The sequence below is a fragment of the Molothrus ater genome, chromosome 2, assembly GCF_012460135.2.
Source record: "Molothrus ater isolate BHLD 08-10-18 breed brown headed cowbird chromosome 2, BPBGC_Mater_1.1, whole genome shotgun sequence".
Lineage (NCBI taxonomy): Eukaryota > Metazoa > Chordata > Aves > Passeriformes > Icteridae > Molothrus > Molothrus ater.
This window is the reverse complement of record NC_050479.2, coordinates 56,487,304-56,500,349: the sequence shown is the minus strand read 5'-3', so window position 1 is coordinate 56,500,349 and position 13,046 is coordinate 56,487,304. Positions and strand designations below refer to the sequence as shown.

Below are 13,046 nucleotides of genomic sequence, written 5' to 3'. Positions count from 1 at the left end.
GACGCGCGCTCCAGACCACTCTAAAAATTCCTCCTCACCCGCAACACGCGTTTTGAGGAGAGCCTTTCCCAGAACAATGCTGCTATCAATGATACTTATTCATAGACGAAACGCGTTTAAACAAACCCTTCCCCGACATTACACGGCGTCAGGCCTGAGGCCGGCACTGCCCTCACTCCTTCCCTTCCCCGCCACCTTCACTCCTTCCCTTCCCCGCCATGGCGGCAACAGCTTCCGGGCAGCCGCCAGTCGCGGGCTTTGTTCGTCTCTGCCTGCGCCGCCTCCGCCCCTTCCTTCCCTCCGCTCCCTCCCTTCCCCCCTTCCCTCCCTCCCCCTGGCCGGCCCGAGCGCCCGGAGAGGCCCGCGGGGCGGGGGAACGAGCGGGCCCCGCGTCCCTTCTCCCCGTCCGAGTGAGTGCCGGGAGTCTCCGCAGCGCCTGCCGGCCCTGAGTGCTGCGAACGAGCGGCGGGGGAGGTGCCATGGCCGACCGGGCGCGGGCGGCGCTCTCCGAGTCGGGCTGGTAAGTGGGGCCGAGCTCGGCCGCGCCGCCGCCTGCGGGGGTGACTCCGAGCGGCGGGACGGGGTGGGCAGTGCCCCGTGTTCGAGGCGTGCGGTGCGGCGGAGCGTCCCCGCCCCAGCTCCGCTCGGAGCCCGTCGGTGGCGGGCAGGGGGCTGTGCCGCCCCCGCTACGCTCAGGGCCTGGTGCCGGCCCGTCCTGGAGGAGAGCTCCCGGCCCCTCCGCAGAGGAGTTCCCGGCCCGTCCTGCCGGCCCTGCGGGGAAGGGCTGGCGCCCCTATCCCGGGGCCACCCCCGAGGTCCCTCAGGATCGGCGGCGGCCTCCCCGCCTGTCCCGGGACCGGCCTCGCCCGGAGGCCTGGCGCCTGCCCGTAGTGCTGGGGCTGGTAATTGCACGGTGCGCCCCTTTAGTGAGGAAGGCAAGATGGAAAAGTGGAGTTAAGGCAGGGTAAATGAACCACACATGAGGCTTGAACTCGGGTACTTGTATTTTCTACGGAGTCCCAGTCGTTGGGTACACAATGTCCATTTTGGAAGAGCGTGTTTCATCGAGTTGTGCTTTTCAAATACCTGCTGCAAACACTTATTTGCTAGCCTAGAGAGGAGGTTGCATTGTAGGAAGTTTTTGTTTTGGTTTGGGGCTTTTTCGTTTGTTTGTTTGATTGTTTTGTTGAAGTGATTCACTTATTACTCAATGCTGACTTTTCTCTGTAACTACTTGGAAAGTCTTTCACCAAACCTAAAGTTTAATGCTACCTGCTAAAGCACAAAGCAACTTACACAAAGTTATTTCCAGTGGTGTGTTGGGGATATTTCTGTTTTATTGTTTACATTAGTGGTTGGCCTGGATTGTGGTTTCATGCACGTCTAAGATGGAGAAGGTTAAAGTGAGTATCCTGTAATTTAGAATAGAACAGGATAATTTACTTAGGAGGGACCTGTGACAATCATCTAGTCAAATTGCTTGATGACTTCAGGGCTGACCAAATCTTGGTATGTTATTAAGGGCACTGGCTAAATACCTCTTAAACATTTGACTGGCTTGGGACATTGACCACTGCCATAAGAAACCTCTTCCAGTGTTTGACCATGCCCTCAGTAAACAAATATCCAGTTTGAACCCTTCCTGACACAGCTTTGAGCCATCCCTGTTCATCCTATCACTGGATCTAGGCACAAAAGATCAGCACCTCCCTCTCCACTTCCCCCACTCAGGAGGCTGTAGAAGGAGAGCAGTGAGGTTTGCCCCTCAGCCTCCTATTCTCCAGTGGAGACAAGCCAAGGTCTTCAGCTGCTCCTCACAGCTTTGTTGCCCTCCTTCATATTTAAGGACCTTCACATAGTTTTCCAATTGTGTGCAGAGTAGTCGAGGTAAGGCCATGCCAGTGCTGAATATAGTGGGATAATCGCCTCCTTTAACCCCCTGGTGATGCTGTGTTTGTTGGGCCAGCTTTTGCTACTTTGTGGTAATAGTAACCAAACAGAGTAATTAGGTGTCCTTTGGTATGCTTCTTGGATAAGTGTATCAAGATCCAGAAATATTGTTCAAAGTGGTTCTGGGGTGCGCAATCTTGTGGCTCCTGGCTGTTGCTGAATTGAAATAATCATAACTTTTTCTGCTACTTTTTATAACATTAGTTAAATTAACAGGAATTTTGGACTGTGACTTGAAACTTGCCCCTATCCTTTCCTGTACTTAGACCTCTCCAAAAATGCAAAAGTTTTCCATAAAATTAGTTTTCTTAGTTTGCTTTTCTTGCTTTCTGTTGCCTATTCAAAAATTTTTCAGTTTTCAGCTCTTGAGTTATTTTACTGCCTTTTCAGCTGAACGAGTGCCATTGGTAAATGGCTTTCAGGTTTTTGGCAGCACAAATATGAGGTGCCTCTGAAACAGTCTGTCCCTCTGCAGTGTTTGCTGCCCTCCTCGGGGGTACAGACTCTTGAATGGCTGTCAACAGTTGTTATTCTTGCAGTTCTGTAGGGTGGGAGCCAGAGGCTGAAAGTTGAAGGGGCAAGTAATGGGCTCATTATCAGGTCCATTGGAATTATGCCCTGACCTAGTTGCATTGGGAAGGGTAGTATAAAGGAGAGAGGATTTCACACATATACTTTTGAGGAATGTGAGGTGGAGTGGAAAAAGAAATAATGATTTGGGAATCTTGCTTAGCTGTGTTCATGCACTTTAGAAAAGAGTAGTAACTTGTACATCCATGCTTCTAACTGCTTTGCTGTTGCTCTTTCTTATGATTTTTCTCATATTATTAGATCTTAGAGTTATTTAACACACCTGTGAGTGAGCCTTCAGTGGTGTTTAATGTAGTATTATGTGTCGAACTACACTGGTGATTAAATAATGTTTTGTACCAAAGTGGTGGTTACTGTTGCTGTGACCTGATGTCAGAATGATAAGTTTTCTAGTACAAAACCAAAACTAGTTTATGTGTTCAAATCTGGTCCCACTTAAACTGCAGAAGCACTGCATGGCACGTCAAGTAAAAAAAAGTTGTCCTTGCTTAGCTTAAAATCTGCTAGCTTGTAAAATACTGCCTGTACTGACTGGATTTTACAGTAAGTTTCTTAAACCCTACAAAGTTAGAGAGTTAAGGCAGGCATTGTTTATGTCAGTTTCTGCAACTAGTGTTTACCTTTTATGAATTAAAAATAAAGTTATTTTTCAAGTAGAACAGTAATAAAGTGTAGTTAATACTGAACAGTAATTATATATTTATTCCCCTCCCTCAACCAGGTATTGCCAGAATAATCTGTTATAAAATTGTCTCTGAATTTGTAATGTTTACCTTCAGTCTATCAATTACATTTTTGTCAGCTTCTGAAAGGTAAAGTAGCCCTACCTAATAAACAGTAGTAGGTAAAGTTGGGAGACTTTTTTTTCTTTTTTTTGGTGATGGTGGTGTTTTATGAAAATGAGTAAAAGGCCCCTGTAGTTTGTGTGCAGAATTGTCGTTTTTCTGAAGACAGATCCCTGCAGCTCTCATTGGAAGTCTGAATTTTTTGGTGCTAGTTCTTTTTGTTATGCACTGAACTGTTCCTTGGAATGAGATATTGGCTCCAGCTAGGGGAAGAGATAAGGTGTTTGTATTATGTGTCAGTGAAAAAGATATTCTGTCATGGAACAGAAGTTCTGTATTAATTTTATTTAATTATCAAACATGAGGAAAGCCAAGTGGCAGAATTACCCTTTTGTATTGTTATAGTTACATTAATGAATTTCAGAACCAGTTTTCCAGTTCTTATTAAAATATGGGCCTTAATGGAGCATGAATTAGTGAATCCAGTTTTATTACTAGAAGTGAAGTCCAGAAGAACTGCTGAATACATCCCCTTACGTAAACAATGAGTCGCAAATCACTTCTTACTGGCTTGCAACATAATTTTTTGTGGTGTATTTTTTGGTTTGTTTGTTTGTTTTTTAAATTTCCTGGGTGGCATTTCACAAGAGAATATGAAAAGTCAAGACCTCTACAGTGTTCCTAGATCTTTGCAGAACCTGGGAATTTATTATATAGAAATGCCAACATATTGTCAAAAATGAAAAATATGCCATGGCCTACAGCAGGTTTAGCCTGTGGTTCACAGATCTTGGGTCTGGTGATTGATCTCTGTAGGAAAGCAAGAGGTGCAAACTGGATAAGTAAAGATTTTTTTAATACAGCTAAATGTACTTGTGAGTTCTTTGGCAACTAGTGTAGATTTTTTTATTGCACAGTGTGATGCTGTAGAAATTAGTGACTCTATGGCAAAAAATATTGTCTTGTAAAGCATGATGTATTTTGAAGATTATGTAAACAAAGCTGTGACTATGAAAAGTTACTCCCAGAGATGAAGGGAAAATGGAATTGTACTAGTTGTTTGGAAACAAAAGAATACTGCTTAACAGTCCCTGAGAAAACCTTTATATTAATGTCATTGTGGTTGTATATTCTTTGCAAGTGAAAAATACCAAGTTGATGTGCAACAGACTTTTAAACTGAGTTTTTGGTATTTCAGCAAGTGGGTGATGTGCTGCATACTGGGTTTAAGATTGGTGTGTTCACATGTGTCCTCTTGTAGGACTAATCATCTGATATGATCCAAACCCTAAAGCAAAAGTAGGTGTTTGCCTGGAAATAGAAGGAAGTTCTCAAAGGGAGAATCTAACACCACTTTCTAAGAGCACAGCAGGCATTTGGCAAAGTAGTCAGTTCCAGAATTCTGCAAGATGATCTGCTTTTCCCTCATGTTTTTTTGCTATTCCAATAAAACGTTTTTGGAAATTACAGCTGAAATTGGTTCCTGCATATTGAGCAAGCTCAGGCAGGAGACAAGACTTTCCTTAGACACAAGCATAACACACATCTTGTGTTTCACAGGAGAGATGCATCTGTTTTGAGATTCTTGAGACTTCTTTTGTGATATGCAAAATCTTGTGAAGTTTGGTTGGTACCATGAAATCTCAAAATGCCAGTACAAAACAAAATGCTACGTCATTGCATTTTTTATTTGTTCAGGTGTATCCCTTACTGGGTGATCTGATCAGTTGGCATTCCTGCTGGGTCACGAGTAATGGGTAGTTAGAACCTGAATTGTTCGTGTCATTTTCACTCTGGAGGAGTGCAAAAGGTCCAGCATTTTGCATTCTTTTAAGGGAAGCAATCCCAAGAAACTAATTCAGATGCTATTTTTCCCCTTCTTTTTAAAGATGTCAGGTGTTTGAAAAATAACTGTTACTAGCTGGAATTGTTACAACTACAATAAACAAATTTAGGGGTATAATTAAAGGTTGAAAAAAAGGATGGTAAAATTAGGCGATGGAAGGAGGTAGGGGACTAACATTTGGAACACTGCTGTTTGCAGAAGAGAGAACTGAAGGGGGTGAACTTGGTGAGGTTTATATAATCTGCAGGCAGGACATAAAATTAAAGTAGATCTCTTACTCACCAAATCCTACACAGTTATTGCTCACTGAATGCTGCAATGCTAGAATTGGAAAGCACTTACTGAAGTCAGTAGCAGATTGGTTTAAAAGTGGATGAAATTTTTGACTAAGGACCTCAACCAAAGCTTATTTGCTGAAGACAAGTGATTATCCTGTGGGTTAGTATGGTTGGTTAAAAGATGAGAAACAACGTAGATAAATGATTGCTTCATGTTGGAACAACGTTAGCAGTAGTTTTCTGCTAGGATTAAGGGGTTCATTATATTAAAAAATATTCTTAAGGAGTGTCAGTACTATGGCACTGTAGCAGTTTGTTGGTCTTCGGGGATTGGTAAAATACGAATTTATGAAGTACTTGCAGCAAACTCTTCTGAAGCCATTGTCCAGTTCTTTCACATGCAAGTGTAGTTCAGTTCTGGTGAATGCCAAATGATGCTCATACAGGGGAATATAATGCAAACCTGTCTGCAGAGTGACAAGCTCTAAATTTGCTCCTGTTACATATATACATGCATGAGAAGGGCAGTGGTCAGACAGCTGTTGGGAATTGTTCACAAAGAATTAAATCATTGTTAGGCCATTATGTTCATCAGTGGTGTGTTGAAATCATTAACAGTGTGCATTAATATAATCATCGCAGCACAGCAAGGGTTTAATAGATACTGGAAAAGTGGGTAAGAGATGTGGAAGATACTCTCTGCTGGAAGATACTCTGTGCTGAGAAACAGAACAACAGAACAAGGGAAGAGATGATAGAGATCTATAAAATCCATAGATCATAAAGAAATGATGAGTAGAAAGCAAGAGTAGCTGCTTTTCTTAGGACAAGAATTAGGCCACGTGGTGAATTAAATGTGCTACCTGATGAAAATTAGAGTAGCTTGTCAAGCAATGTGTAATTAAATTGTGGAACTTATTTGCCACATGATATTGTGGAGTAGAAAAAGTGTAAGTGAGTTTAAAATTGTAATTAGACGAAGCCAGGTAGGGATAGTTGCACTGAATACTGAACTCTACAGTGAAGCTGGACTACCAGCTGTAAAATGGTTGATAGCCAGGAATTACTGTGGACACTTTATGTCTAGGTATTTGCTGTGGTTTGCATTCTTGACCTGAATCATCTGTCTCTGGCCACCCTTGACAAAAATGGAACTGTGTTACACAGCCCTAGACTGCGTAAGTTAAAACACCATTTATGTTCTTATTTTTATATTGTTAGGTAAGCATCCCCACACCATAGTTCTGAAGAAAAGGATTTTCTCCTCTTGATTGAAGATGAGGGAAGAGGGAGTGAGGATTTGGAGAGAAATGAACTGAACTGTTGAAAACAGAGCAAAAAGGCAAAGCAAGTGTGACAGTTCCCTATGTACTCCATCTCAGTTGTGATTTCCACTGCCTTGCTGCAGCTTGCTTCACCCTTCTGGTTTTCATCAGCTGCTGGGAGAGACTCTCCCTGCATCTTTTTATGTGAGATCTTGAATCGATTTATGCACTGTCTTGGGGAACACAGACTTCACCTGCTGGTTTCTCTGCTAGGAAGCTAAAGCACTAATATAAGATGTCCTTGATTTATAGAATTGTTGCAACTTAAAATGAAGTTGTTGCTACTGTGGAGAAAAAAAAAAAAGGAGGAAAGGTAAAAGCTTACTCCACTTGAAACACATCTAAAGTTAAAGGTCTTTAAATTGCTGCAGTTCTCTTTGTAACGCCTGCCTTTTCAGTGTCCTGACTTTTCTTGGTATAGTGTGTCTCACATTGATTCTTTCCAATCAATGCGTTCCCTGGAAATGTGTAGGCTTCCCATAGCTAGTCTCCTTTTCAGAGTTCTTGGAATTCTGAATGTATTGAGTCTTGTTTCAGACGTTATTTACTTAGCATTGTAATTCTTAGGCTTAGCCTTCTTGATGGGATGCAAATACTTTGTTAGGGGCAAGTGTTACTTAATGGGTTTGACTCAGTGACATTCTAGTTTCCTTCTTTCTACCTCTTTTTGTGCTGGTGCTCTTTGAAGAGCTCATATTAACACTGCACATTACCTCCTGTCCCCTGAGTTTCATAATACTTTCTATAAATTTTTCTGTTGTTAAACTAGTTTATATCATCACACAAGCAAGGTGATGGGGTGGAGCTTGTTACACAGTTGAGATTTATTGTTCTGACTTGATTTACCTTTTCCCTCAGAGAAATTTTGTTTCTCAGTGTAGTGTTAATGGGATTTTGGTAGGGATTTGAGGGAAGGATAGAATTAGCAGCATGCTTGATTATTATTTGCCTTTTCCAGCAAACCCAAATGAACTTCCCAATGGTAGGGTGAATTAATAAAAGCAGCAGTGTTTAAGAAGTCTAAAGTTTTCTGAAGGTCAGTATCTTACCACTTGAGCAAAGGTAGGAACTTTTAAACTTATATTTCCTGATAATTTAAATTATTAGTCAGAAAGCCACTGTCCTCTAGAATGTGGAAATTTGAGGCATTTGGAGTAGATGTTGCATATAGATGAACTGGGTCTCAGGAGAAAGACCTTTGCAAAGTCTTTGTGTTCTGAAATCATGTTATAAGACCCTTGAGACAGATTTTTTTTTTTTAAATCTCTTCCATTTCTGTGCTCACACTGCCCAGACAGTGACTACTTGAGCAGCAAGCTGGTGGGAAAGTAGCTGGTGATCTTGGAGTAAGGTACTGTTATTGTTCATACTGATAACAGTGATATTCATTAGGATTTTCTGTGTATATTTTGTGTGTTACTGCTGGTTAAAATACAGCTTTATGTAAATAATACACGTAGGAGTACATAGGAGTAAGAAGCTGTCCTGAAGTTTTAGTTAGAGAGAATTACACTTGGAAACATTAGATATTAAATATCCTGTACATCAGTTATTTTTTTCTGTGATTGTCATAGCAATAGGATTAAAATAAATTTAAGGCTTGATTCTCCAATCTATGCATATTGTTCATGCTTTCAGGAATAGTACATTTTCTACTTCTTTGGAGCAAAAGGAGCATATTTAATTCCAGTAAGAATCTTTCTAATAGAGCTGACAGGAAGAAGGAAAGGCTCTCCAGGGGATGAATCGTATATGCGTGTTTCTAATCACTTTTTATGTTCTTAATGTAATGCATAGTCATGAGGTGTCAGATTTTAGGAGGACTGGACAGCTCTAGGACTGATGTACAACCTTTGAGCTTCTTTGCACATTTAAGGAAAAAGAAAGTGGTTTAAATAATCTTTGTACTACTGGTAAGTAATTGAAGCATGACGGGTGTTCTTTTATTGGCATCATTTTGAACCCTTGACTTTGGAAAATGTAGCCTAGGTTTTGGAAATGACAGTGATGCCATTAACTGACAGCAAGTGAAGACTTACTGGGAAACAGACTGCTGAACTCGCTTCTTTGTGAGGGAGTGCTGTCTGGAGGCAGTGGTCAAGACTGGCTTCTTCTTTCTTTTTGTTTGTCTCCTAGTGCTCCAGGAGCAGCTAGAGCTTCTAGTGCTGTGTCATATCCAAAAAAAAGCTGTTGAAGAAAGCCAGAGGAGAAAAAGCCATGTGTGTTAAGACAGCTTCAAGATACTCTCTGTGGCGTGGCAGCTGTGTCTTTGGCACGGCCCCAGCCTTAGTATATTTGTGTTCAACTTAGCACTTCAGGGTGGCTGCCAGCATTTTCTTGGGAAAATGTGAGTGAGAAAGTGTTCACAGCTTTTATCTGAGAAGAAAAGAAAAAAAGAATTTTAAGAATTTTGTTACGTGAGCAAAGTAAACCCTCCACAGTGTTGTGACTTTTGTATGTCAAATTACTGTGTCCTGTTGGCCTGTTATGAATCATGGAGTAGCAAATCTCAAGGAGCAGAAAGCTTGCAAGAGCTCTTGTCCAGCAGTTTCTGACTGCAGGGGTTGTTTCTAGCGTCTGCTGTTTACAGCAGTGCTGCTTGCTGGAAGCTTATCTTATCAAAGTTTGGAGTTAGTGAGGTTATCTTGGGCATATCTCTATGTGTCACCTGGAAAAGTTTGACATTTTTGCATCACAGCTATTACTGTTAGATAACAGTATGCCTGTGTTATCACTAAATCTCTTCTATTAAGTAGCTGTTAGAGACTCATGTTCACTTGTTTTTTTCAGTCTGCTGAAGTTTCACTGTGTTATATTCTTCTACTGTTGTAAAATCCAATGTGTGATCTTAGTGTTTAAATACTTACAGATGTAAATTGGGATACAGCATTAAATCACAGGCTAGAAGTGTGCATTATCCAGTACCCTTATGAAAGGCATTAATAATGTTATTCTCCTATTTAATGAGGATATGAAATCACTTAGCTCTGATATTGATGGCAGTGTACTGAGTAGGTAAAATACATCTTTCAACAGGTGGATAATCTTGTTTCATGGTATTGCTTGTTAGGACGATAGCAATGGAAATTACCATTTATTATGGAAGCACATTTTCACTTCTTTTGCTTGATGTAGCTGTAATTTCTATTAGGTTCATTGTACAGTGGGAGTGCGAGAGACTTTAAAAGGCATCAGGGCAGTTAAGTTTACTCAGTTTCCAAGTAATACTTTTTTTTTTTTTACTTTTGTAACTGTGATACTGTGTCCAAGACAGTTTTAAATACAAAGCAGAGGTGAACTTTAAACTACTTTTTAGAATTGAAATTCTAATGACCATTACATTTTTCCTCTTAGCACACTTTCTGTTATACAGCTGAAAGTACTAGCAAGTGTGAAGTTTTTGATTTAACTGTTATTTGGAGAAGAGCGTAAGGGGGGAAAGTATCAGTGAAGGAGCTGAAGAGAAGGTGGGTGATTTTCAAGGGTCTGGTTCTGACTGTGCAGAGTAGTGATTTCTGAATGAGGCACACTTTGTGTTGAAATAATGAGCTGCTAAGGAATGAGGAGAGGATCCTTATGTAAAAATATGATGCATCAAGCTGCTTTTCATTGAAAAGAGAATGTATAATGAGGACAGTCATGATTCTTGGTTTTAAAACTTATTTAAAGTTGTGTTCTTAAATTCAGATGTTAGGTACGATACACAGTCACGTGTGTAATACACAGGTAGGTTTTGATAGATTAGAGAATTGCAATTCAGTTAGTGTAAGAAACAGCCTGGAATTCTGCCTTTTGGCAAATACTTGCCAAATACCTCTGCAACTTTTCACTTGAGTGCTATCTACAATTTTTTGGTAAGAAATAACATCAGATTTGTTTGTAACTGAAAATCATAGTAAGTGAAGAAAGTGGAATTGCTTATACTTAATATCTTAAGATAAGCAGGTTTGGGTTGTTAATAGTAATTCTTGAATATGTAGCATAAAATGATTTCAATCAATTTTTGTGTCATTAAATAGTAGTAACTGTTTGTAGTAATCTCTTTGTTAATGGCCAAAGAAATCTCTCATTCTGAGTTTGGTCTGAAAAATTTCTGACATATGTTTCAGAATTTAATTTTGAAGAATTGTCTAAAATAGAGATAATTGGTATGGAACAAGCAAATGAAGAAACAAGAACTTGAAGGTGTTTTTATGCTTGAGTTTGAGTTTTGTAAATCCACTGAGTTCAGCCTTCATCAAATAACTATTGCAGAAATTTGCATTTGATGCTCATTTATGATTTTGGACACTTCGGGAAAAAGATTCTTTATTTGTGATTTTTAGATGGAAAAGATTTCCTTGGAGAATGCTGCTGACATTTTACCAGTGTGTGATTTTCTCTGGGTTTGGGAATGGGGAAGAGAAGGAAAGAGAATGTCTTTCTGAACACCACATTAGTCTCTGTTCTGTTTTCTTAATTTATGTTTTAGTTCCTAACTAAACCATGCCACCATATGATCATAACATGACGAAATGGAAAAAGCTTAAATTTAGTCTAGAAGAGTAATTGCTGTTATGCTTTAGCTGTGGTCATATTTTCCTCATGCTGTTGTACTAGAGATGAATTTAGTGCTTTGTAACTGCATAATTCTACTCTTAAGTGTCTTGCAGTATTTTTTCTCTGTTCAGAATAATTACTGTGTGTCAATGTTGTTTGATTCTTACGATATCATAATTTTTATCTTTTAATAACAGTAATAACTGTCTGTCCCTCCCCTCCCCCCCCAAACTTATTGACAGAACAGAAAGTAATTTTCTATCAGATGAAGTGTTTCTGTGATTGACTTGGGAAGGAAGAGAAGTGAGATCTTGAATTAGAAGATCATTCAAAAAAAGCAGGAGAATAAAGAATATGTGTTGTTCTCAGGTTACACATCATCTGACTGGGAAGTTAGATGAATCTTGAATGCTAGAGCCCTTAATTTAAATCCTTTCTCTTCCTGAGCCTCCAATGCCAAAATACTAAATTGAAAGTATTAATTAAACCAAAGAATATGAAAATAAATTGTAGGGGTGAGCTACTTCAGTACCTGATTTTTGCCTGTTACTTCAAAGAACATTTAGGTAAACAGTATGAAAAGGAATATAATTTGGTGTCTTACCATGGCAGATTTTTTTACACTTTATTTATAGCAGTAGTAGTGAAGAGCAATGCATATTTTCTCTTCTGCAAAGTGGTCTTTAAATTTTTACTAACTTCGAAAAAATGTTTTCTCTATTACAACTCTGTGGGCATAACTATAATCATTGTAATGAAAGAATACAGTTAGAAAAAGTATGCTCCTGATAGCACGTTCAGACTGCATTTACGGATACTTAACTTGGTTTTGTAGTCGTTTGGATGATCATCTTCACATTTTTTACAGGCCTGTACTTGGATTTAGGATAAGAATACCATTGATAACATGCTGATGATTTAGTTGTTGCCAAGCAATGTTTATATTGTCAGGGACTTTTCAGCTTCTTACTCCACTCTACCTGCTGGTGGTCACAAGGAGTTGGGATGGGACATAGGCAGGACAGCTGACCCCAGTTGTGCCAAGGGATATTCCATACGATATGGCATGATAGTCAATGTATGTACTAGGGGGAAAGCTGATCAGGGTCTGCTGCTTGGGAACTGGCTGGGCCTTGGCCTATAAGTGGTGAGCAACTGTGCTTCACTTATGTATTAATTAATTATAATTATAATTTTTATTATTTTTCTTCCTTTTGTGTCCTATTAATCTATCTTTATATCAACCCACAAATTTTACTTTTTCTTCCCCCAGCTCTTGTCCCCATTCCACTGTGGATGAAGGAATGAGTGGCTGTGTTGTGTTTAGCTACCTGCTGTTTAAATCATGACATTTCCTTTTTTGGCACACAGTATGGGACATAAGGGTTTGAAACAGTGGAAGATCTGACTGGAGCATGTTGAAACAAATTTGTTGTAATTGTAGAGTTATAGAATGGCTTGGATTGGAAGGGACCTTAATGATTACCTGCTTCCATCCAGCCCCTACCATGGGCAAGGACACATTCCAGTAGACTCTAGATTGTATCACTCAAAACCACATCCAGCTGGGCCTTGAACACTTGCAAGGATGAAGCATCCACAGCCTCTCTGCGCAGTCTCTCCCAGTGCCTCATCATAGTAAAATATTCTTTCTAATATTTCATCTTCACCTACCCTTGGCTTACAGTATTGATTTGTGTGTAGAGCTATGTTGTATATCGACAATACCCGC

General features: G+C 40.0%; 1 protein-coding gene across 2 annotated transcripts in view; it reads left to right on the top strand.

Moving 5' to 3' along the window:
• The first annotated feature begins 321 nt into the window (after nucleotides 1-321).
• TDRD3 (tudor domain containing 3) overlaps nucleotides 322-13,046 on the top strand; it is a 96,401-nt gene continuing 83,676 nt past the window's right edge. For both annotated transcript variants that reach the window (XM_036385825.2, XM_036385904.2), the window contains exon 1: nucleotides 322-520. In XM_036385825.2, coding sequence (XP_036241718.1) covers nucleotides 480-520 — 41 coding nt within the window. In that variant the 5' untranslated portion in view covers nucleotides 322-479. The remainder of the gene's footprint in view (nucleotides 521-13,046) is intronic.